The sequence below is a fragment of the Polypterus senegalus genome, chromosome 1 (genome assembly GCF_016835505.1).
Source record: "Polypterus senegalus isolate Bchr_013 chromosome 1, ASM1683550v1, whole genome shotgun sequence".
NCBI lineage: Eukaryota > Metazoa > Chordata > Cladistia > Polypteriformes > Polypteridae > Polypterus > Polypterus senegalus.
The window spans coordinates 68,643,034-68,669,275 of record NC_053154.1 but is presented as its reverse complement, the minus strand read 5'-3'; the positions used below and the strand labels follow the sequence as shown (position 1 = coordinate 68,669,275).

At 37.8% G+C, this 26,242-nt stretch overlaps 1 protein-coding gene across 1 annotated transcript in view; it reads right to left on the bottom strand.

The window, feature by feature from the left end:
- LOC120527094 (polypeptide N-acetylgalactosaminyltransferase 18) overlaps positions 1-26,242 on the bottom strand; it is a 776,032-nt gene that overhangs the window by 292,282 nt on the left and 457,508 nt on the right. The window contains exon 3 of the mRNA XM_039750177.1: positions 3,517-3,683. Within this exon, the coding sequence (XP_039606111.1) occupies positions 3,517-3,683 (167 nt within the window). The remainder of the gene's footprint in view (positions 1-3,516; positions 3,684-26,242) is intronic.

Sequence of the window (26,242 nt, the reverse complement as noted above, 5' to 3'; positions counted from 1 at the left end):
AGTCAAAGTTATTTCTTCAAAATCATGACATACAGTATATTGATTTGACATAATGAGATTTTGTTCTAAAGTTTTATAAATAATAAAAAATAGCTTAATTTTAAATGGAACTCAAGGGATACCAGATCAAAGTGAAAACAAGAGCCTTATAACTTACTGAACATGTCTACTCTGAAGCCTTAAAGGCTTTGGTTTAAGAAAGGTGCCTTCTGAATTTCTGATGCATGCTTATGACAACAAAAATAAATACACATAATACATTTAATCAGATTCTTGGTAGTGTGCTGCCTTCTAGCACTGTGCTCTTCATCTGAGACTTGCTCCATCCACTCGTCAGTCTTCTCTTTTCTTCACATGGAAACTGGTACAGGCTTTGTGCTAATTATAACTGCGTCAAAAATGTTGTAATTCTGTTCTCAGTGAATTTTAGGTATGGTTTAAACTAACTGAAATAATGAACAATGGAAAGCAAAGTTTGGAGTGTTTGTGGAAGGGGCTACTTATAATCTATTAAGGTCTATGAAGTTGTATTTCACATGATCTAAGAAGCAAGATAGGGCAGCACGGTGGCACAGTGGTAGCACTGCTGCCTCGCCGTAAGGAGGCCTGCGTTCGCTTCCCGGCTCCTCCCTGTGTGGAGTTTGCATGTTCTCCCCATGTCTGCGTGGGTTTCATCCAGGTACTCTGGTTTCCTCCCACAGTCCAAAGACATGCAGGCTAGATGCATTGGCGATCCTAAATTGTTCCTGGTGTGTGGGTGTGCCCTGCGGTGGGCTGGCAGACCCCCGTGACCCTGTAGTTAGGATATAGCGGAATAAATGGATGGAAGAAGCAAGATTCATACTTGCCAGTGGGCTATGTATTAGTGAAGCATGCACATAAGAGTCCATTTGTATTTTGTACACATGAAGTTGAATTATGCATATTCTGCGATGTGTTGTGTTCATGCACATATTGAAAGACTATGAGTAATTGTGTGAAATATTTTCAGAGCTTCACATCTGGGAATCAACATTCAATAATGTTTGTAACAAGTGTTAAATATGATCACTGAGGGACACCACTTTTAACATCATTTCTTTCATCATTTCTCACCATAACCTTTTTCTTCCTATGTAACTTTTACTTCTCAAGCCAGTTTTGCAACCATCTACACACGGCCTTGAATTTTTTCTTCTTTTAGTTTGATGACATGCACTTCACGTGGGCCCCTTTTAAAAGCCTCCTGAAAATTCATATAAACCATATCACATGCACCTCATTATTTGCTTTTGTTGCATCATCAAAGACTTCCATTATATTAGCAAAACACAATCTCCTCCGTCTAATTCCATATTCACTGTTCACAATATATGTTGTTTGAACGTCTCTTTAGTACTTGCTTCTATTAATTTATCTGTGATGCGTAATAAGTTACTTATTATTATTATTATTACTTATTTGGCTGAAGAGTAACTTGCAACATTTGAGAGATATGATTGGTTACATTTTTTTTTGCTTTTTCCAATTGTAGTACTGACAGTTGAAGCTGCTCATGGTAACACAGTGTCAAAGGTATCTGAGCCCACAATCTCAGTCTTTGATGTCCAAAGCCTTTACTGGCCTATTCTTACTTGCGTCAAATTTTTTATAGAATTAAATAACATTTGCAACATTTCAATCTGTGGGAACTGCACGCGTGTTCAGTGATCTGTGAAACATATATGCCAAGGGTTTATACATAAAATACAAGGAATGGGCAAGGTGAAGTTCCATTGCTTAGAAATCAAAAATGAGGTGACTATACGAAGGAATTTAATAATTATTCAAGAAAATCTCTCACACAATCGGGCAATTTAGAAATTCTGTGCATTGAGAAGAGGAAAATGAGTTAAAAAAAAAACTTGAATCATGAGTAAAGGAAAGAGAACAAGCCATTGAGGAGGACTCAACAGGAGGTATAGAGGGAAAAAGCAAGAGAGAATCAATATGAGTAATTATCTTCAATAAAATGTACACTTAACAATACTACTACTTCAGCTACATACCACTACTATAACATATGAAGGAAACCTGAAACTTGATGATTCCTCAGAATGAGGCAAACAAAAGCTTTGTCAGAAAACTGTCTGTGATCAGACTAGAAATGCAAACCTCTGAATGGATCAGTTTAGATCGATAAGTCTTAGGGTCACAATGAGTGTTAATGATTGTCAGTAAACAAAGGATAAGCCATATCACAAAAAATATGCTACCAGGAGAAAGACAGGATATGGTGTTAAAAGACACACAAAAGACACCTTAGGCTTGAACAGAGCAGTCAAATGTGGAATAGAAAGAGGGAAATAATTTTGTCAAATTTCTGAGATCTGGGTTCAGCTACCAACTGATCACTGTATGTGTGGAGTTAGAATATTTTCCATGCATCCATTAAAGGCTTTTTCATGGCACCCCAGTTTCTACCTATATGTCAAAAATATGGATAGGTTATCTGTCAACTTTAAATGGATCAATATGATTGAGTATGGGGAGTGCATCTGCAATAGACTGAGCTTTCATTCAATGTTTGTTCCTGTACTGTGCCTTAAAGTGCCATGCAAGACTATGGTTTACCTGGATGTGTAATGGAAAATGTAGACAAAAAAGTACATATATGGAGTTTGAAGGATATTGGTCATCAGAAGTAGCAGTACCCAACAAGGAGGGAAAGGTTAAAAGTTAGGGTGTGGGAGCAGCTAAAAAGGCAAGGGCCCTGAGAGTGAGTGATTGTCAGATGACTATATTGGACAGTGACTGATGCCAAATATCTGCAAAGAATCATTTATGATTAATAATCACAGCAAGAAATGAGAGTGCGTGAATTAAAATACTCATACAATGGTACACAACTAATGAAAAGCCATTAAAAACTGAAAGAGAACCAGTTAATCAAACACAGTCTATAGAGGAAGGTCTAAGAGGAGCAGATTTCTAAGTGCTACTGTAGCTGAATTTGAGAGGCTGAGGTGAAGACTGATTTATGATGAGAAGGATAGGGCCACCAAGTAGAAACAACTGTGTGTAAAATAACTTTAAGAGTGAGATTGCCATTAAAGTGTGCATACATTGTGACCAGAAATACATAACTACTGGACTGAATGAAAACCGTCCTCCTTTTAAACTTCCTTTAAAAAAAAGGAAAACGTTTGGTGCAGGTAAAAGTAGTAATATTTTTGGACTCAATCCTTAGAATAAGGGAAATAATTGTGTTAAAATGTTATTTATTGTGTAGATAGTTGCCTTGTCAAGAAAAACAGATCAAGCAAGAAGCACACTGTAGTTCATGCTTCAGAGAAAATTGTGCAAGGCTCGAGAGCTATTCAGAAAAGTGTTTATTTGAATCAAACTCCTAAAGAGTTCTGGTGTGGACTATTAGGATTTCTAAAGTAAAATTACCATACAAGGTAATAAGAGACAGCCAGCATTATTGAATATATTCCCCGTTTTCCATTACACTGCAACATATTGATTTATGACTAATGCATGTGGAGCACTTACCATCATTGCTGTTATCATCTACGAGCACAATTTCCTTTAACAGATGAGCCGGGGTCCTTTCAATTGCTGAATGAATCGACCTCAGGATGACAGATAGTGCTTCGTTTACAAATATGAATACAATACTGAGTTGTGGAAGACTTGAGGGGTAGGAGATATTTTTGCACCTACAAAAAAAAAAAAAAATCATTAATTTATGCATCTGTTGTGGAAAAGGCTATTTAAAATTCAAGCTAGCCTTAACAATGAGATATGTGTCAGGCTATGGTGACACTGTGGCTATTGCTTTTGAACCCAGCTAATTTCTTAATCAATTCAATCCTGCCTTCTAAAAAACCCTGAATGTATGCATTTTTTTCTGATGGCTAATTCTTCCATTCCACAAATTCAAAGCAACATGGTAGCCAATGGTCCATCAAAGCTTTTTCAGGCTTTGATACTCTGCAGTCCTTACTTCATTTTTCTTCTTAGTTCAATGCACTTATGTGTTAAAATTTTGAATGTCTAACTGTTTCAGTACTAGTCTGCAGATTTTATTTATTTATTTTTTTTCTTCTCCGGCCGTCTGGAGTTTTTTTTTGTTTTTTCTGCCCCCCCTGGCCATTGGACCTTACTCTTATTCTATGTTAATTAATGTTGACTTGTTTTATTTTCTTACTGTGTCTCTTATTTTTCTATTCTTCATTATGTAAAGCACTTTGAGCTACATTCTTTTGTATGAAAATGTGCTATATAAATAAATGTTGTTGTTGTTGTAGTCATTTGATTAGGAAATTATCTTCAGTCAGACATGGTTGTAAATATGTTAATTAAAAGTTAAATGTATGGTAATGTAAATAATAATCTACTGTATCCCTCAAAAGGGAGATTTATTGCCATTTGTATGTATGATCATCAGACAGACAGATAGACAGATAAGGTACTTTATTAGAAAATACTTTACAAACATTAGAATAATCTAGATCAGGTCAGGCCATTCAGCCCAATAAAGCTTGTCAGTCCTATCCACCTAAATCACTCAAAATAACATCAGCTATAGCTTTGAAGGCCCCTAAAGTCCATATTCCATTTCAGTCTATTGATCATAATGTTTGTGAGAAATTTAACCTTAACAAGTTTCCAACTGTGTCCCCGTGTTCTTCATGAACTCATTTAAAATAGCAGTCTCGATCCACTGTACTAATTCCCTTCATAATTTTAAACGCTTCAATCATGTCACCTCTTAATCTCCTTTTGAGCAAACTGAAAAGGCTCCTTTAATCTTTCCTCATAACTAATCCCCCACAGTCCTGGAATCAGCCTAGTCGCTCTTCTCTGGAATTTTTCCAGCACTTCTATGTCCTTTTTGTAGCCTGGAGACCAAAACTGCACATAGTTCTCCAGATGATGCCTCACCAGTGCATTACAAAGATTGAGCATAACTTCCCTTGACTTGTACACCACATATCATGCTATATATCCTAACATTCTCTCCGAGATTCCTTTCTAAAAGTGTGCTTTCAATTTTCTGACCTCCCCTTGCAAATTCAAACCTAACAATATTTCTTCCTACGTGTAATACTCTACATTTAGTCATTTTCCAACCCGCTATATCCTAACACAAGGCCATGGGGGTCTGCTGGAGCCAATCCCAGCCAGCATAGGACGCATGGCAGGAACAAGTCCCGGGCAGGGTGCCAGCCCACTGCAGGGCACACACACCCACACACCAAGCACACACTAGGGACAATTTAGGATCGCCAGTGCACCTAACCTGCATGTCTTTAGACTGTGGGAGGAAACCGGAGCACCCGGAGGAAACCCACGCAGACACAGGGAGAACATATTCTACATTTACTTACATTAAATTTCATCTACCCAAGCCTATATGCTGTCCAAGTCCCTCTGTAATGATTTAATGGATTGCAGATTATCTGTCAATCTGTATCATCTGCAAGCTTAACTAGCTTATTATTTATATTTCTATCCAAATCATTGAAATACAGTATATTAAAAATAGCAGCGGCCCTAGCACTGACCCCTGTGGAGCACCACTCTTAACATCGGCCAGTTCTGATGAGGTTCCTCGCACCATCACCCTCTGCTTCCTGTGTCTGAGCCAATTCTGCACCCATCTAAAAACATCACCCTGAACTCCCACTTCTTTTAACTTGATGCCCAACCTCTCATGTGGCACCTTATCAAATGCTTTCTGAAAAAGTCCAGATAAATAATATCATAAGCTCCACTTTGATCGAACCCTTTTGTTGTCTAAAATATATTAGTAAAACGTGCTGCGGTGGGCTGTCACCCTGCTTGGGGTTTGTTTCCTGCCTTGCACCCTGTGTTGGCTGGGATTGGCTCCAGCAGACCCCTGTGAATATGTAGTTAGGATATAGCGGGTTGGATAATGGATGAATGGATGGATGGATGGATAGTAAAACGTGATCTCCCTCATATGAACACATGCTGAATGTTCAGTAAAACTCCTATTCTTGTCATATGTTGTTCAATATTTTCCTTAATAATTCCTTCCATTAGTTTACCTTTCATGCACATTAATCTTGTTGACCTATAGTTAATTGGATTTACCCAATCATTTTTTTTATACAATGAAATAATATTTGGAATAAAATTTGGCATTTTTCAGTCCAATGTGCAGTTACTTCAAATAAATTTGCGTCAAGGGATTATATCTATTCACTATCCTCCTTAAGCATGCAAGGATAAATATTATCTGGTCCTGGTGATTTGTTTGATTTCAGCCTATTTATTTTGAGCAGCACTTCCCCTTGTAAAATTTTCAAATCACTTAGTATTACCTTAATTTTTCCTGTAACCGCTAGGAGGTTAACCACTTCAGAAAAATGCTAGTTCAGAGCATCTGCTATTTTACCTCCTCCTTGACTGTTCTTTTACTACTAAAATACCAAAATAATCACTTTGGGTCATCTTTTGCCTTATCTGCTATAATCCTCTCTGTCTTTTAGCTTCCTTACATTCTTCTTAATGGTGGCTCTCATAAACCCTATGATTCATATTGGAGTTATTAGTCTTATATACTTTATACAGCTGTTTTTTTTCCTTTGCAGCTTCTTTTTTCAACTCCTTATTTACCCACTGCAGTTTATTTGTCCCAAGAGGGAAATTTAGCTTTTAACAGAAGCTCCAGAAATATTATAACAAACAACTATCCTCAAACACACACAAGCATTACAAAAAAGAAGAAAAGTTCTGGCTTAGCTAATATGAGTGAGTGTGGGTTGTGTGTGATTAGTTCTTGCGTTGCACCCTATGCTGCCAGCTCCATGTGACTCACTAGTGGGTCCACAAAAATCAATGAACTCTGAATGTATCAGTGAGCAAAATCTTATGTCTAGATGAGTGAATGCACTCCTAATGTATAAAAAGCACAATCTTCATTCTATTTCCAAAAAAGTGAAATATTCATTGTGTTTGATTAGAAAAAATACTAAAAAAGAAAGAGAGGAAGTTTTTAATTAAACCAGGATATAATTCCAACAATTCTGACCATTTTCAAACTGACTAAATCCAGTTGAGGGTCAGTAGCATCAGATGAAAGGCAGGAACAAATCTTTGGATGAAGTGGCAGTTTCCCACATGGCCCCTCACCACCAGTTAAAGTAACCTACTTGTGATTGGGTTGTGTGAGTACCTGGAGAAAGAACAAAAAAGCACTACTGATATAAACAGAAAATGCAAATTCTACAGGGACAGTGACTGAGGCCAAATTTCTAACTTAGTTGAGGATGTAATTAAAATAAGAAATTGATATGTGATTATGGTGTTGGGGTGATTGCAAACCATCTTTCGCAGAAACAGGATCTTAAAATATTTATATCCTTTGCATTATCCATTGTCCTTAAATAACGCCATGTGTAACTGGCATTCCCACAACATCAAATTCTCATCACTATACTTTATGACACGCATGGCTTACAAGAAAGAAACATTTATTCTGTAGTCTGCCAGAGACCACAAGCACAGACTGATAAAAAGTTACTTTGCCAGAAGAGCTGATGTAAATCTAATCCTTTCCATGTTTCACATACTGTAATGCCACCCTGACAGGATAGCCTGGTAATGGCAGTGCCATTCTATGGAGGAGGCATCGGGGAATACTGTCAGAATCTGGAATCTAAACTTGACACGCAATATTTTAAGAAGATGTGTACAAATATTTATTTCCAGCAGTGAAACATAGATGATATTCCAGTAAACATTATTGTTGTATTTTATTAAAAAAATGTTTTTCCGATTACTGGTCCCTTTGCAATAAAAACAACAGCTGACGCCTACCTCAGTAATATTAAGCTGAAAGAAGGAATCAGCCATGGACAGGATGTCATTTTATCACTTAACAAGTAGTCTTTGAGATGTTGGCACATTCTCCTAGGTCAGTTCGCCTTTTGCACCTAATGGCGCCTGGTTAGTCATTGGTTCACTGGGACACAGAATTGGATTGATCAGGTTTGAAAATGCCATACATGTTAAGTTATATGTGAAAGTTTTGATCTGTGTGTAGATTCCTTCAAAGCTCTACTTCACTTTAATTTTATGATTTTTAGAAGCAGCGGGGTGACTAAAGGAAATTATCGAGTTATTAGTTATTTTTGACAGCAGCATAAAGTAGTCAAACATTACAAACAACTAAGGTTGTTACAAATGCTTTTAAATATGTTATTCATATAGAATATATAGGAAACCGCTAACATTCAGCAAAACGTATTGTGCAAAATATCACTGAAGAAGGCCCAAAACTTTGAACTAAATATCAGAACATATAACATTATAGCATTTATAATGAGAACAGGCCATTCTGTCCAAGAAGCTCATCAATCCTATTTACCTAGATTGTCCAAAATTGTGTAAAATTTGAAACACTTGAACTCTGAAGGTCCTTCAAATCCTCCTCTCCATCACACTACTTAGAACTGTATTCCATTTGTTTATGATTGCTTTTGATATGAACAACAACCTTCTAACATTTGTGTGAAATCTGCCCTTAACAAGTTTCCAACCATGTGCCTATGTTCTTCTTACAGAATTTATTTTAATGTAACAGCTGAGATACACTTAAATAATTGCTTTAATAATTGTAAACCCTTTGATTATGTCACCTCTTAATCTCCATTTGCTTAAACTGATAAAGTTCAACTCCTTCAATCTCTTCTCAAAGCTGATACATCTTAGTTCCCTGTTAGCCTTTTTAACGGCTTCCATACAATACACGAATGGGTATATAGTAATGAGTCCACTGTGATTTCTAGATCCTTCTCTTAAACTGAACTTTCAAGTTTCACATCTCCCATTTTGTATTCAAATCTAACATTTCTACTTCCAAAATATAATTCTTTATATTTACTTATATTAAACTTCATCTGCCATAAATCTACCGGAGCCTGTAATCAGTCCAAATTATTCTATAATGATGTGACTGATTCCATATCATTTATTATTCTGCTTTGGCTGTTATCATTTGCAATTTTAATGAACAATAACCCTTTGCTTCCTATATTCAAGCCAATTTTGGTCCCACCTACAGGAATGTCCTGAATTCCCGCTTCTTTTGGTTTGATTACTAACTTTTTATGTGGTACCTTATCAAAAGTCTTCTTAAAATCTAGAAATATAAAATCATATGCATCTCTATTATCATATGCTTTTGTTGCTTTCTCACAGAATACTGACATACTGTATTAGTAAAACACAACCTCTATTGTCTGAACCCATGCTGACTGTTCATGAACAATTCTGTTCTAAACATGTCCTGCTGGATCTTTTCCTTAATAATTGCTTCCATTAATCTACCTCTCCAGGAATCACCAACTTATCATGGTGGAAAGGTTTGTGTGCCCCTGTGAAACTGGGAGTTATGTTGTCTAGAGTTGAACCTCCTAAAACAAATTGCTGGTGAGTTGAGTTAGATAGTGGGTGAGGTGCCTGGACAGACTTGGAAAGCCCAAGTGATTAGTGAAGGTGGACTGGGAAAGTCCAGAAGACTTTCAACTTCAACCTCCGAAACAGCTTTTCCTGCATTCTGGGGGTGGCTGGGGACATATAGTCCAAACAGGCCTTGTTCAAAGCCTCCGTTGTTGAAGCAGCTGCAAAGAGTACCAGTCTGAAGGCCATAGGTGCTTCTGGATGTGACAACCCAAGGACTCAATGGTGGATGCCAGAGGAGAAGGATGCCATCAGGTTAAAAAAGGAAGCCTTCCGTTTATGGTCACACAAAATGTTTGTGGCCTTGGCGGTCAGGGAAGCAAAAACCTGAGTCTGGGAGGAGTTTGAAGAGACCATGGAAAGCGACTAACAATCAGGCTCAAAGAGGTTCAGGAAAACCATCAGGTGACTCAGAAAAGGAAGGCAGGGATTCACCAAGACTGTAATCAGCAAGGGTGAAGAAGTGCAGACTTGGACAGAGGATGTTGTTTGGCAAAGGAAGGAACACTTTGAGGAAGTCCTGAATCCAATGGACACACCCATTGTGAAGGAGACAGAGCCACCTCGCAATGTGCTGGGTCAACCACATTTCTTTAGTGGTAGTGTGGACAGTGGATGTGCAGTAATGACTTGTTCTACAGGCTGGCATGTAAAGTTTGCATAAGGTACAGTTTTGCAGGCTTTTTGTTTGTATAACACAAACACATTCCGAATGCACTGTTCCACCAGATGACAAAATATCTTTTTGTAGTATTTCTTTTGTTGCCTCCACATAACGGCATGGAAAGTAAATTCTTGATTGACACAATCTACACCACCCATCGTGGTGTATTGTAATCAATCACAGAACAAGGCTTTGTAACCTGCTCGGTGCCTTTTGCCGCTACAGTGACTGTAGATGCATTATGTACAGTGCTAAGAATCTTTCTTAATTTTCTGTAATTTAGCTCTGCCAAAGCCTTCAGGCAGGCCATGACAGTTAGGATGATCTGTTCCATAGGTGTCAGTCTTTCTTTGCAGCAAGACATCAAATAGTTCTAGCAAAGTATAAAAATTGTCCATAAGTTACACAGTAACCTTGATCCAGCAGAGCTTCTATCAAAGTCTGCACCGATCACATACTGATTGTATTTCGGATCAAATATTGTCCCTTTCTTTGTATTCAGAACAAAATTCCAAATATATCCCATTTTAGATTCACAAAGCTTTATGCCAAATCTTGCTCTTTTTCACGCGATGTGCTATATCCATATCATTCTGTCTTTATATGTCACAAGACTTTCATCAATGCTGACCTCGTGGTCCAGTATATCTTTCAAATTTTGTTCATTGTGGGTGCTGGATGGGTACTCCCAAAGTCTTCATTGTTGGTAAAGTGCAGATATTGCATCATTAGTGAAAACCTACTGTACAGTCTGACATAGTTTCTCCAAAGAATGGTAGCACTGACAGCACTTTTATAGCCTGAGTTATTCTTCGTTCCAATGCTTACAGATGTGTGTCTTGCGTACAGTTGCCCAAGTGACAATCAGGACTAACTCTTATAGCACGGTTTTCACAGTAACACTTGGGTCTAATGCTAAAGAGGTTAAAGGACACTTCCTTAATGCAAACTGGAACACATATCCCAACATTTATTCTGACATCAATTAACAACTTGTAGCACATCATCGCCACAGAGAGCTCTTTTAAAAAGATACTCTGTGACCAGGATGTGTGATATGCCAGCCCTATAGAATAATTTGTAACATATATTAATAAAGTGAAAACCATATTAAACTCAACCATGGTGCACACAAATCCTTGATCCCAGTAACAAAAAAAAAAACAACCATACAGTAACTCTGAATCACATAACAAAAAAAAAGTCTGTCTATTTATCCATTTGTTAAACATGCTTAAACGAATGCGGAACTCATACCAAACATATATGATGAAAGGTTAGATTCAACCCAGGACATGATTCAAGTCCACAAGACAGCATCTTTTCTTGCTTAGTTCAGCATTCAGGGTTCAGCTCTTCTCACACACCATTTTATTCAGTGTGCAAAATTAAACAAGCTTGATTAATAATTGTGGGGCACATCGTACCAAGATCTTCTGCTTTTTGAAGTAGACATCCCATCTGGTTTGAGAATCTCATTGTCATTCAGGTATGGTTTAGTTTTTGTCTAGGTGGTCACTTTTTTTTTTTTTTACAGATCTGTTAATTATGCTGCTGACTCAGATCAAAAGACACGAGATCTGTAGTGTATCCAGTCTGAGAATGAGAACATACTCTAGAAAGCAGCATAAATATGTAACAAACAATTCCAGCTCATTTTGCCTAAACACATAAACTGAATGCAGCCAATGAATAAATGCATCGCTTAGTAAAAAAGAATTGTGTTATTTTCTTGGACTTACATTGCCTATCTGATCAGCTTCCTACGCTACATAGAACTATCTACTAAACATATGGTGTAAATTGTATTGTCAACTGAAACCTCTTCATTGAGTTTTTGGGAAAGAAAACCTTACAATGTTACATGGTATCATGAATATGATACATAATATTATCTTTGCCTTTATGATATACGGCAGTTTAGTCTAGCACACTGTTTAGGGACTGTTCCTACCTTGCACCCATTGCTTGCTGGGATATGTTCCAGCTTCACTGTAACTGTGCTCTGAATAAGCAGGTAGAGTAAATGGATGGATGGATATATTTAATCTTTTCCCTCCCCTTCATTCCAACGAATGACAGGAGGTCTAGCATTAAATTAATAAGAGAAAAAAAGAAAAATGAATTATAAAAATAATAACTTGATAACATTTTTCAAAATAAAATAACCTCCACTGTTCTTTCCACTCTTGTAAGCATTCTTGAAAATTCCTTCTGTGAGGTTTGAAATGGTGTCCTTTTAGGCAATTCTTCAACGAGGTAAAAAAGTAAAATGGTGCTGCTACAAAAGACTAGAAAATGACTGGAGGCCAGAATCTCTGGAACAGACAATGCACTGAGAATGGCTGTGTTGTTATGATGGAAGATCTAATTTTGGCAGATTGAGGTTAAACTCACAAAAGCCTATTTTGTGCCATTTGAGAAGACTTGAAAAAAAAAACAAGCTTGGGATAAAAAACATTCTCCATAACTCTTTCACCTATTGTACATGTCTAGTGCAATTTTGCGAATTTTCATTGAAAACTTCAGAAGCTCAGCATTCTTATGTTTCATTTGTGACAAGGTGTTCTGTCACTATGCCTCGCAGTTAGGAGACCCGGGTTCGCTTCCCGGGTCCTCCCTGCATGGAGTTTGCATGTTCTCCCCGTGTCTGCGTGGGTTTCCTCCAGGTGCTCCGGTTTCCTCCCACAATCCAAAGACATGCAGGTTAGGTGGATTGGCGATTCTAAATTGGCCCTAGTGTGTGCTTGGTGTGTGGGTGTTTTGTGTGTGTCCTGCGGTGGGTTGGCACCCTGCCCAGGATTGGTTCCTGCCTTGTGCCCTGTGTTGGCTGGGATTGGCTCCAGCAGACCCCCGTGACCCTGTATTCAGATTCAGCGGGTTAGAAAATGGATGGATGGATGTTCTGTCACTACTGTAGATGCACAAGTCCAGAAGAGGCCGGACCGGGGGGATGAAACCATAAATAGATTAGCAAAGGTCAGAAACAGAAAGATTGATGCAATGGGTTAGGGGGCACAAAACATGACCAAAATTCAGATTCTAAAAAACCTAGCCATAAAAAATTTCCTTGCAGCACTGAATGTTAAGGCCACAACAGAAATACCAGAATTACTATGGCAAGGAAAGAAAAGAGTGGGCAAAACAGTAGTCAGGAGAGCACAAATTGTCAGAACTAGCAAAGGTAAAAATGTATCAAGGTGAAACAAAAAACAAAAGTTAAAAACAAAGGAGGTCAGAACCAAAATTAACAGCTGATACTAAACTTTAAAGTCTTCTTTAAATTGCTAAGTAATGCCAGTATTTTGAGCAGGGATTTGTCCACCATGGGATACTAAACACTCCATATTTATGGTGGAAGATATGATGATGTTGGAACTTGTGACAAGTGTGATCATGTGTTTGCAACCAGAGTCAAACAGCATAGTTAAATAGCAATGAATAAAATGATGTTGTGGACAAATGAAAGAAAATGATAAAACAAACTAAATAATTCAAAATGAAAACAAAAGTATGAAAGTGATATTAGTCTCTATATATAGATTCAAAAACCCTGCGAAAAAATGGATAAGTTGTCAAAAAAAAAAACCCAAAATAAAACAAAACATTATTTTCAGAAAAATGTCATGCAGCACAACTTCTGAGGCTACATCCCCAGATAATAAGTCAGTCACATCATGGCAACAGGCTCAAAATAGCGGCACCCACTACAAAAACAAAATACAAAACCTAGCAATAAAATAAAATAAGTTCTAAAATAAAAGTAAAAAGGAAAATTAAAATATAGAAAATAAAATATCTTCTTCTTCTTTTGGAGGCTTTTAGGGGCTGCCACAGCGGATCATCATCTTCCATATCTTTCTGTCCTCTGCATCTTGTTCTGTTACACCCATCACCTGCATGTCCTCTCTCACCACATCCATAAACCTTCGCTTAGACCTTCCTCTTTTCCCCTTCCATGTAAGCTCTATCCTTAACATCCTTCTCCCAATATACCCAGCATCTCTCCTCTGCACATGTCCAAACCAGCGCAATCTTGTCTCTCTGACTTTGTCTCCCAACCGTCCAACTTGAGCTGACCCTCTAATGTACTCGTTTCTAATCCTATCCATCCTCGTCATACCCAATGCAAATCTTAGCATCTTTAACTCTGCTACCTCCAGCTCTGTCTCCTGCTTTCTGGTCAGTGCCACCGTCTCCAACCCATATAACATAGCTGGTCTCACTACCATCCTGTAGACCTTCCCTTTCACTCTTGCTGATACCCGTCTGTCACAAATTACTCCTGCCACTCTTCTCTACCCATTCCACCCTGCCTGCACTCTCTTTTTCACCTCTCTTCCACAATCCTCATTACTCTGTACTGTTGATCCCAAGTATTTAAACTCATCCACCTTCGCCATCTCTCTGCATCCTCACCATTCCACTGACCTCCCTCTCATTTACACACATGTATTATGTCTTGTTCCTACTGACCTTCATTCCTCTCCTCTCTAGAGCATATCTCCACCTCTCCAGGGTCTCCTCAACCTGCTCCCTACTAACATTACAGATCACAATGCCATCAACAAATATCATAGTTCACGGGGACTCCTGTCTAATCTTGTCTGTCAACCTGTCCATCACCATTGCAAATAAGAAAGGACTCAGAGCTGATCCCTGAAGTAATCCCACCTCCACCTTGAATGCATCCGTTACTCCTACCACAGACATAACCACGGTCACACTTCCCTCGTACATATCCTGTACAACTCTTACGTACTTCTCTGCCACTCCCGACTTCCTCATACAATACCACAGCTCCTCTCGAGGCACCCTGTCATATGCTTTCTCCAAAGACGCAATGCAACTTCTTCTGGCCTTCTCTAAACTTCTCCATCAACATCTTCAGAGCAAGCATCACATTTGTGGTGTTCTTTCTTGGCATGAAACCATACTGCTGTTCACTAATCATCACCCCACTTCTTAACATAGCTTCCACTACTCATTCCCATAACTTCATGCTGTGGCTCATCAATTTTATTCCCCTGTAGTTACTGCAGTCCTGCACATCCCCCTTATTCTTAAATATCGGCACCAGTACACTTCTTCTCCACTCCTCAGGCATCCTCTCACTTTCCAAGATTTCATTAAACAATCTGGTTATTAACTCCACTGCCATCTCTCCTAAACAGCTCCATGCTTCCATAGGTATGTCATCTGGACCAACGGCCTTTCCATTTTTCATCCTCTTCATAGCTGTCCTTACTTCCTCCTTGCTAATCCGTTGCACTTCCTGATTCACTATCTCCACATCATCCAACCTCTTCTCTCTCTCGTTCTTTTCATTCACCAGCCTCTCAAAGTACTCTTTCCATTTGCTCAACACACTCTCCTCGCTTGTGAGTATGTTTCCATCTTTATCTTTTATCACCCAAACCTACAGCACATCTTTCCCAAAACATATTAAACACAGCAAAAATTAAGAAAGTTCCTGACATTCATAAAACACAAAAACAAAAATATTATATTATTATAGTTATTTCACTGCTGGGCAGCTGTGAAGGCAGTATTGTCACAACATGTTTTTTAAAAATCAGCCTAGTTAATTTTATGACGGTGCTCATATTGGAAAGTACAATTTATTGAAAAAAATATCTAAAGACTAAAGATTTTTTTAATCTAGTGTTAAAAAAAAACAGGTGTACCCACAGCCATATCCTGCAAAATAGCTGGAAAACTCTCTGTAGAGTAAACCTTATTTGCTGGTTTCAGATGTCCATTGCTACTGAGGGGTGGTGAGTAGTTTTTTAAAACTGGTTTAGCAATGTGAAAAATGTTACTTGGTCCCTCAGTTTGTTTTTTTTTTTTTTTGGTCAGGCATTTTCTCCAGAATAATTCTTCTAAAAGTATCCAGTAGATGAGAGTTTAATGAAAATACCTTCATCCTCCAACAAAGTGAGAGTCAAGAGCAAAGCTGTAAGCTGCAGAAACATTTACTCTGGCAATATTATGATAATTTATACTTGAAGCTTTTATTTCTAACTTTGAAATTCACCATAAAGTAATGTAGACAATCAAGTCAAGAAATGTCTTAGACTTTCCCCTCCTGTTTACCTTATTTTATGAATGAATTTTCTTGAAATAAATCTACTTACCTAAAATAGGTTGAGTGTTTTGAGCTGCTAATCTAAATTCCCCTGAATGGCTGGCTGATTTACTACTGCTTGCATAAGCAGAGGGAACTGTGTCATTGGCAAAAGATTAAATCTCATAAAAGTCTAGATTAGTGTTCTGATGTAGTGATTGAAGGTTGAATGCACATGTGCATAAAGGACTAGGATCCTTCATTTATTTTTTAATACACCATCTCTTGAAATTGCTGTTCCTGGAGCTGAATGTATATGTAATTATTAAAGTTACAATCACTTTGATGATCTCATCGATATGAAATCACATTTAACTCCCCCTGAGCTTTCACGAGGTGGTCTATGTTTGTACTTCAGCAGATCAGATGAGAAGAGATAATCTAACCAATGTACAGGCTGGCTGTCAGGTAATGAATATAGAAATGCAAGTAGAAGCTCCAGACTTGTGTGACTTAATAAAATACTGTGTAAAAATTTGAAATGAGGGCAAACCCCCAAAAAGTGTAGTAAGATGCATGCTCAAATTCTAATTTTAATTAAGGAAATGAACTGCAGTGTCATATTGACTGAAAATATTACCATAGTATAGTCGTGAATGTATATGTATTATTAAACTGTAGGTTATTTTCTAGGGTTGGGAATTTATTGCCTTGCTTACATGCCAAAAGAAAGTCATATTAGAAAAAGGTTTCTGGTTTTATTACACTAGTAATCCAATATGTTTTCCAACACAAATTTAATTCAGCCATCATGAGATTAATGACATATCAAGGCTTATGGTCAAAGTGAAGTGTTGCCTAGCCTGTGTAACCTGAAATCAAAGCGCAAAGGGGTTAACATGTAAGGGAGGCTAGAAACAGGTGGGATCTACTGCTAAGCAGATTGTCTTAGTCTGTGTCTAGCACAAATAGGAGCATTTTTTGAAAAGTGGTTGTTGAAGTCACACAAATGTTTTGAAGTGATCCATTGCCTTGTTTCTTCCAAAAACAAAATTTATGATTGTCATTTTACTTTTGACTTTTAAGTTATCTTTATATAAGACCGAGAATACAGTTTGTTTTCATATTTGTAACAATGGAAGGCAGAAGAGATAATCAACTTGCTCAGGATCACAATACAGCATAGGCTACATTCACTCTGCTGCTAAATTCAAGTTTTTTCACTCATATGTGACACAGAGCTGGAGTCTCATGTATAAATGGTGCGCATGCACATAAATGTTGCGTACACCAATTTCCATGCTCACTTCGAGATGTATAAAAACTAAACTTACCATAAAGCCATGCGCATTTTCACGCCATGCTTATTCACTTTTGTGCTCAGTTTTGCAAATTGATGGCACCCAGCGTCAAAGCAATGCTGCTGTTTCTTTGTCGGTTCCCTTCCTTTTTTAGATTCACATCTATGATGTGGGCTTTATCAAATACACCAAAATTAACTGAATATCATTTACAAATTTAAGGCACTTGATTGAAATCATTCTGTAACAATATAATAATGCACAGAATGGCCCAACGTTGCTTTTGCATTGTTACTCTTAGTGCACCACTAAAAGTGTTTTAGCTTGTTTATTGTATTTCTTTGTGGCATCACAGTTGCAAAGGTTCTGTCAATAATACAGAGGATTACAGTTTATAGCAGAGGATACAGTTTCTAGCCCTGGAGGACATTTATAGCACATGCTGCCTCAGGAAAGCCATCAGAATCTTCATGGATTCCACTCTTCTATGCCACAGTCTATTTGTACTTCTCCCATCTGGCAAACGCTTTCCTGCATGGATCTTGAAGCTCAGAAACAGTTTCATCCCAACAGCTATAAACACACTCAGTCAGTCAGTACATCAAGTTCTCCTGGTAGATCTGTTTCTACTTATAATTACAATTACCTTGCCGTAAACTTGCACTAAAACTGTAACATTGCATAACTCAAGCCACTTTATGAACCAGTTGCTCTATCTGCACTATATGTTGTAGTAAAGCAGGGCCGTACAGCACCCCAAACCCGATGCAGATAGGCACAAAGACACAAGTCAAAGCACATGCTTTTATTTTTCTTCTCTTTTTAGCACACAGTGCACAAATCACCAAACCAATATTGCTCAGTTCCTTTCTCTTTCTTTATTTCTCTCTCTGCCGCCTCCACTCCTCCATGCAAGCTTTGTCCTCCACCTCCCGACTCTGTCTCCTCAAACAGAGTGAGGCGGCCTCTTTTATAGTGCACACGGAAGTGTTCCAGGTGTTCTCCGATCTTCATCTGGCAGCACTTCTGTGTATGGCAGAAGCGCTGCATGGACACCCGGAAGTGCTCCAGGTGCACCTGGATCCTCTTCTGGTAGCACTTCAGAGTGTGGCGGAAGTGCTGCAGTCCATGGCTCTGGAACTGTGCAGGCACCCCCTGGTGGTGGCCACGGGCCCCAGCAGGGTTGAGCTTCAATCTCAAAGCCTGTGGCCCCGATGCAGTTCAGGGTGGTAGCCCTCTCGTGTTCCGGGGGAGGTATTGCTGTGGACATGTCCTCTCCCCTGGTCCTTCCATCAGAAAGGCGTCCTGACCAGGCAAGGCCCCTGGCTGTCCGTCACAACATACATGTATATGGTATTTAAACTTTCATTTTGCATAGTTTGCAGTTTTCTATCATATTATTGTAATTATTTTTGTATAAATCAATAGGAAAACAAAGTTTATGGAGGAGTTGCATATTGAATCTCATTGTACCATACAATGACAATCAAGTCAATTCACTGCCAGATCTAAACAGCAGTGTGGCGAATTGCTTGCATACTGAAGTGACTTTAGCTGCAGCTGGAAGTCCCATTTTACTTCATGGGGCCAAGCAGAGTGCAGCAGTCTATTAGCCAGCGAAAGTGTTGTGTTGTTATGGTCCTGCCTTTGTCCAGTCCGACAGTGGTCATGGGATATTGTATCTTTGATTGCAAGTACCACAAATAGTTCTGAGCAGGTATCAGCCACAGCACCCACTGTGGTCATAGCTGCTCTTGTGAAAAGAATGGAGATAAATGCCATCAACTCAGAGAGGGAGAGGCAAGTTCATTGTACCACGTGAACGTCACTGAGAGAAGAAAACTGAATAATAAAATGAAAAAAGCGCTAACTTTTACAAGTAGCCAAAATTTACACTGGGTGTTACATACTCAGATCAAATATATGTTATTATTATATTATAGTAATAACAATAACAATAATACTACTACTAATAATAATAATAGCAGCTCACTACCAAAAACGTGGGGCATTCAAGAATACATATCAACTTCCTGTCAATTGACATTTGAGCTTAGGTTTATAACTCATCGACAGTAACATGTAAATCAAATGTTTTTTTCTTTAGTGATACTCTTGAATAAAAGCGCATGTGTTTATTTGATATTTGGACTAAACTCTTCACACATTATACACGTCACATCATTTTTAGTATAACATCGAAAAAGTTTCTGCTTTAGGTATGTGTTTCTTGCCTTGCATTTCCTTTCATCCTACACTTACCCAGATCTTTGTAGACATGGAACACACATGAAATGCATGTATTCCAAATAACAATATACTGTATTATTTACCCTATGCAAATCACACACAGGTATGGAGGTTTGGCTTCAGCTGGGAGAATTTTTTGCCCAAGTTGAGCTCCGTCAAGGCAGGGAATGGGACAGTAGGCTGCTTGCTGCTTGTGCTGATTGACGCATTTACAAAACAAAAGGCGCTGATGGAGAGGTGTGAAGGGATTTAAGGTAGGTCAGAATTACGATTTTTTTCATAGGCTTTAGGGATTCTAGTGTTAATTCAAATCTGCCTGACACATTTGTTTTTGTGAATTTTACAGATGTAGGGCACAATAGGGACATATATTTGTATAAGCTCAAACTGGATTTGGATCATTTGCAAATTGTACTTCAACAGAACTTGGGCATTACTGTCACTGAACTTAGCAGTTATCTTTGACACCATACTGTCTTTTAAAATACACAACACTACCTAAATCCTGTTTATTCCAGGTGTAAAATATTGGAAAAGTAATATGGTTTGCAAAAATGAGAGGTATTAAGAAATGAATAACTTTTGATGGCATAGGCCTTAAATAGGATTAATAAAACAACAGTTTTTAGCTACATTGCCACCAAATCTATGGAATGAAATATAAGAGATGCCCCTTCAGTCTTAGCTTTTAAGTTCAGGCTGAAGACTTCTTTAATTCAACATAAGCTGCTTAGATGCATTGATCTGGGCATCTTCTCTATTTATTAGTCATTTGTTTTAAAGCATAAATCGAGTGCTACCTTAGTTGATGGGGTAGTAGTGTGTTGAGAGTTTTGTTCATTATAACAAATTTTGTTGAACCTACTTGCAATAATAAAGAAGGAATATGGCTACATATTGTAATAAATTGTGGCAGCGATTGTTTGGGTGGATGTTGTGGGGCTCATGCCATCTGCCCTCTCCTTCCTTGGTCATCCAAGAATGCTGATGCCAACACCCTGAATTTGCAATACTCTTTCAGTGTTTACTCTTGTGCCTTCATCTGCCCAATTCACTTCCTAGTCATTCCAAAACACTGGCTGCACCAGCAACGCCATCTGCCTAACTTTCCTCAATTCTGTGAGATGATCCAAACCAGAATCTTTAAGACTACTTGCTGGTTGTCTTGCACCAAGACGAGTGAAATTTAGCACCTGAGAAGATCTCTGCTGTGCTAGTAGGAAACTGCTCTCAATACTTATCCCCTCCTCTAAGCACCACACCAGCTCCTTTCAATTTGACAGGCTGCTTAATACAATGTCAGCTAAATGGCATACAGTATCTTTTTTTTTTTTTTTTTTTACAACTTTGCTTCTCATATCTTGTCAACTGGCAATAGTTTAACAATAATGTCAATGTACAGATATTGTTATGTTCCATTTATGCAATCATTTTGGAACTGCTTTGTTTTACTGTGTGTTTAAATCAATCTTTAACTATATGTGTATATGCACAATTATAAAACTTGTAATTCTTACAATAATTTTATTATTTTTCCCCTACGCTTACTTCTTTCTGCATTTTAAAGTTCATATGATTAAACTGACTACCTTTTTATTCAGAAGTTACAGCACACATAATGCTCCATACGCAATGCCAGTTATCATTCTCAGTAACCAAAATCACAATTCAGAAGAATGTGACATAAGAATATCAAAAAAGAGTGAACAGTAGCATAAAGTGCTATAAAGACAAAATTGAAAAATAAATATCTTCTAAAGAAATCTGTGAAACAAACTAAAATAATTATGACAGAGCACTACAATTGCCAAAGACTGGGTTATTTCACAAGGATAGAGAACAATAGACACCACCAGAAGAACTGATCAACTGACAGCAAGGGCAGAATATCTACCAACTAAAAAGAGCTTATGAGCTACATAGTTCATCTAATTTCATCCATTGACACATTCAGTTGACTACTAATATCCACCCGGAATTAATAATAACTGACAACTATTAGAAGCAACATCCTGAAAAGATCATCATCATTAATGACATACAGTAGTCATTACACGGGAGGTGCCAATACTCACACAACAAACTATCTTAGTGAATGGTTCAAATATAGTATTTGACGACAGAAATAACTTTATTGAAGAAAAACAAAAGATATATAATCATTCTAAACAGGATATCTGATAAGATTATGATGGGGTACCATATATCTGGACAGTGCTCAATGTGGGTTGCCCAGTGGTAGTGCTGCTGCCTCACAGTAAGGTTTCTGGGGGTTTGCATCCCTGTTGCTGTCTTGCATAAAGTTTCCATTTTCTCCTCACATCCTCATGGTGCTCTGGTTTCCTCGCACAGTCCAAAGTCAGGAAGTTTGGGTGAATTTACATTGCTAATTTGGTCCTAGTGAGAGTGTGTGTTTTCATCTTGTGATGGAGGGGTGTCCTGTCCAAATGCTGTTCCTGCCCTGCGACTGGTGATTTCTGGGGCTCTAGCTGGCCCGTGACCCTCAGCTGGATTAGCAGGTTAGAAAAATGAATCGATCAATGGATGGAGGGTGATTACTACTGCTGTTTCAAATATCCAGCATTCTGGTCAGTCAATGTCAGTGTGGAGTATGCACATCCTTACTATGTCTGTGTGACCTTTCTTCTTGGAAATGTGTTTTTCTTCTCTTGCATTCCCAAAGACATTCATAATATATAAATGAGTTATTTTAAAGTGGCACCAGTGTGAACGTGGGTGTGTGCATGTGTGTGTGAGTGAGTGGGCCACTGTGATGAAATAACATCCTGTCCAGGGCCGGTTCCTGAATTTTGTCTGATGTTCCCCTAATATGGTCCAGGCCCTACGTCTAGGTCTACAAAGGTTTAAGATGGTTCATTCATCCATATATCTTCAGAGATAGAAGTTATTAAATATAGTATTTCTGCAGATCTGAAAAATTATTCAGCTTCTTTCCTTCCTATAAACAAAAGATGTATGAAGGAGGATGAGAAATATATCAGCTGTGCATTTAATTCTTTCTTCATAAGCAGGTAATGTTTAACTATTTTTTGCACTTTCTGTGCATATTAAACTCTTGAGACAAACACATGCTTTATTGCTGGTTTGTAAACAGCTATGTTGCACATATTTACAACTTGACAAGAAATTTCAATAAACCTTTGAATAACTCAATATACAAACCCATATAAAAATGCTAATAGAATAATTCAGACGTGGGAAATAAATAATAGTAATAAATCCTTTTTAAAAAAGTCATAAAAGAGATAAACTAACTGCAGATAAAGTCACATACTCATAGAACACACCTCATAAAATCATTTCCAGACAGACAGGTCGCTTTTCTCTTTATGGAAACATGATAACATGGCTTAAGAATAAATAAATAAATAAACTGGGATAAAGGAAATGGGGAACAAATGATAAAAACTTTCTCCTGTTCAACCACATAAACTATCTGACTTTGTTATATTTCTGACACCACATTACTATCCTAGAAGTTTACTTTAAATAATAGAAATTTCAGAAGAGAATTCATAAAGTTCCTGTTATGAACAAAAATTGATTGTAAAAGTTTCATATTTTTTTCTTTTTGACTTGCTGAATTTTACTGTTTTGAACCACTGAGAATTTAGTTTTGTTTTGTATATTAATTTTGATTTTGGGCTCATTATTTAATTTTTCATCACCACGACACTTTAGCCATTGACTGGCGTGGTCTCGCATAATATCATCAGTATGATATTATTTAAGCCGCTGCTCTGCAGGTGTCTGTATCCAAGTGTACAGATTCAATTTGAAACCCTTTTTGTAAGTTATTTTATTATGTTACAGCCAGGGTTTCTTGTTCCCTGGCTTGCATTTATTTGTTGAGTTCTTGTAGTGTTTTCTAATTAAATAAAATGCTCATCTGTCGTGCAATTACTTGCAAACTACTAGGGCTAGAATTTTGATTTTGATCTTAATCGAACGCTTATGGCCTGACATGTTCTGGAAATTAAAACAATAGTGGGTTCTTTCATCTTTAAGCCAGAGGTTTACAGTTATCCTCTCTCTTGTAGGGCATTGCGATATATTTGGGGACATTTCTTGCTATTTTGATCCTCTTAAAGTCAGTTAATCATTTTAGGCCTGGGTTAACTGAACCCTGAAGGAAGTAGTTGGGGCTAGCCAGCCAGGGGTGAGCCTCTTCTGGGCAGATCAGAAAAGGTTAAGCTGGCATTTGTGTTCTTTTTTTGGGCTCAAGCCCTTTTCCCACATTTGTATCTTCATCTCACAACAGCTATTTTCTAAGTTCATATTTTGGTATTGACGCTCTAGTTAAGTAACCTGCTTTGGCACAAACACTTCTCGGTGTGTCTCTTGTCTCCTCATGATCCTGTAATGGATAGCTCTTGTTTGAATTATGGGTAATATGAGCAGCAGCTTTTTAGTGAATTTGTGCACAGGATAAGCAAGCTGTAACTCCATTTCCATTTTAACACACATATTACTTTCAAAGTCTGTCTACTTCATCCAAAAGGTTCTTACTAGAATAACTCTAACCAAACACAAGTACTAAAATGGAAAAATCAAGGCCTACTGCCCTTACTATATGAAAAGGATGTCACACTTTGTTTCAGTCGTTAACCTGCATCCACTTGTAGCCTCAGATCCTAATAATTCCATTCTAGTGGTCCAATAACAGCATCTGTCTGTTCCACCAAATGGCTTAATTCACACTAAATCTAAGAAGAAACGACCTCTGAAAAGCTTCTCTGCTAAAATGAATTAGATTATTAAAGTAAAAACAACAGTTACCAAGGCAACAGAAAGCCTGCAGAAGACACCATCATTCTATTTTTGGATGGAATAAAGTATGCATTTAAATGTAACAAAATACAGACTTAACTGGCTCAGTATTTGTCACCTGATTTCATGAAAAATTCTAAGATCATATAATTAAATGTCAGGACATGGATTAAAGTGACAGTCACTTGGTGTCACCTGCGGGTAGCTGCATAGTCACTGCCTACACTTGTAATAAAACGATAATAGAATGGACTTGTAGGCTGATTTTTTAAAAGAATAAGTAATGTTAAAAGTGTAAGAATGAATTTGGATCAAGTAGATTCAAATGGAAGAAAGTGAAGCAGCAAGGTGGCACAGTGCTTGGTCTGCTGGCTCAAAGAACATAAGCTTGATGGCATAGGCTTGTAACTATACAAACAGTATCCCTGGACTGGGTAAAGTTGGTCCAGTAATGAACATATGAGAAAATCATGAGGAAATAGTTCTAGAAGTTTCATTTTGTGTTAAGCTTGTTTAAAATGGAAAAAAGCAGAATGGCTTTATTTTCTATTTTCAGCATGTTTACGAAATATGTTTGCCGCACTGGCACAGTATAACTAATAGGCAAGAATCTAATTTAAAAAGAGTCAATGCTAAACAAAACCATCAAAAATACAATAAACTGAATGAAAAATGTGTATTAAAAACCAGACTGGACCCCAAGGCTGTAAGGGTTTCTACAAGTTCTATCATTTCTGTTTGGAAATGTCATGTTAATTGTTGACATTAAACTGGCCCGAAGTGAGGGATGGTAGTTGTGTAAATGAGCGTGACAGAGAGACAGACAGACATTGTTTCCAGGTATGCCTCCTTAGATTAGATGCTGCAGGTGGGGGTCTGGTTTACTGCGACCTGAACATTAAAAAGAGGGCTTCTGACAATAGGTGGATGATTCAGGCTGCTCACTATGTTACACATATTTGAATATCCGAAAGCAATGCATCACAGCTTTTTTATATTTTCTTAAAGTAAAGACGAAGTAAAGCATATCTTAATGAAGAGGTGAGATTCTGCCAAGTAGAATAGCGTGCATGAAAATCACAAGCACAAACTGAAAGATAGCACCTAACTCCAAATAAGTAAGTAAAAATATAAGCACCATATGTAGACTGGTGTGAGATTTTTAGGTAGGAAAACAGAAGTACAGTATGTAAGTTAGGTGTGATTCAGAAGCAGAACTAAAAATTTGCATTTACATTTATTTGCTAGGCAGATGCTGTTATCCAAAGAGACAAACAAAAGAGGTAAACATAATCAAGTTACATTAGGCTCGGGCCTGTTTGTTCAGCAAGTGTAGTAGAACAGGTAACAAAAAGTTGATTACAACAAGTGAAAAAGATATAATAACCAATAAAGCAATTAAACTTAGACTAACAACAAATTAACAATGCAAAATATCACAGAGCAAAGGTGTTTTTCCCATGTCAATTAGACAGATATTCACAGAACGGATGGGTCTTAAATTGCCTCTTAAATACATTAAAGAAGTCAGCAGTATGGATGGAGGTGGGCAGCTTGTTGTACCAACTAGGAACTACACAGGAAAAGAGTCAGGATTGAGACTTGATACCATGCAGATGTGGCATCAACAGGCACTGTTCCCTGGCAGACCTGAGTGGGCAAGAAAGTGTATAGCACCTCACCGGTGTCTTCATATACTCAGGTGCTAAC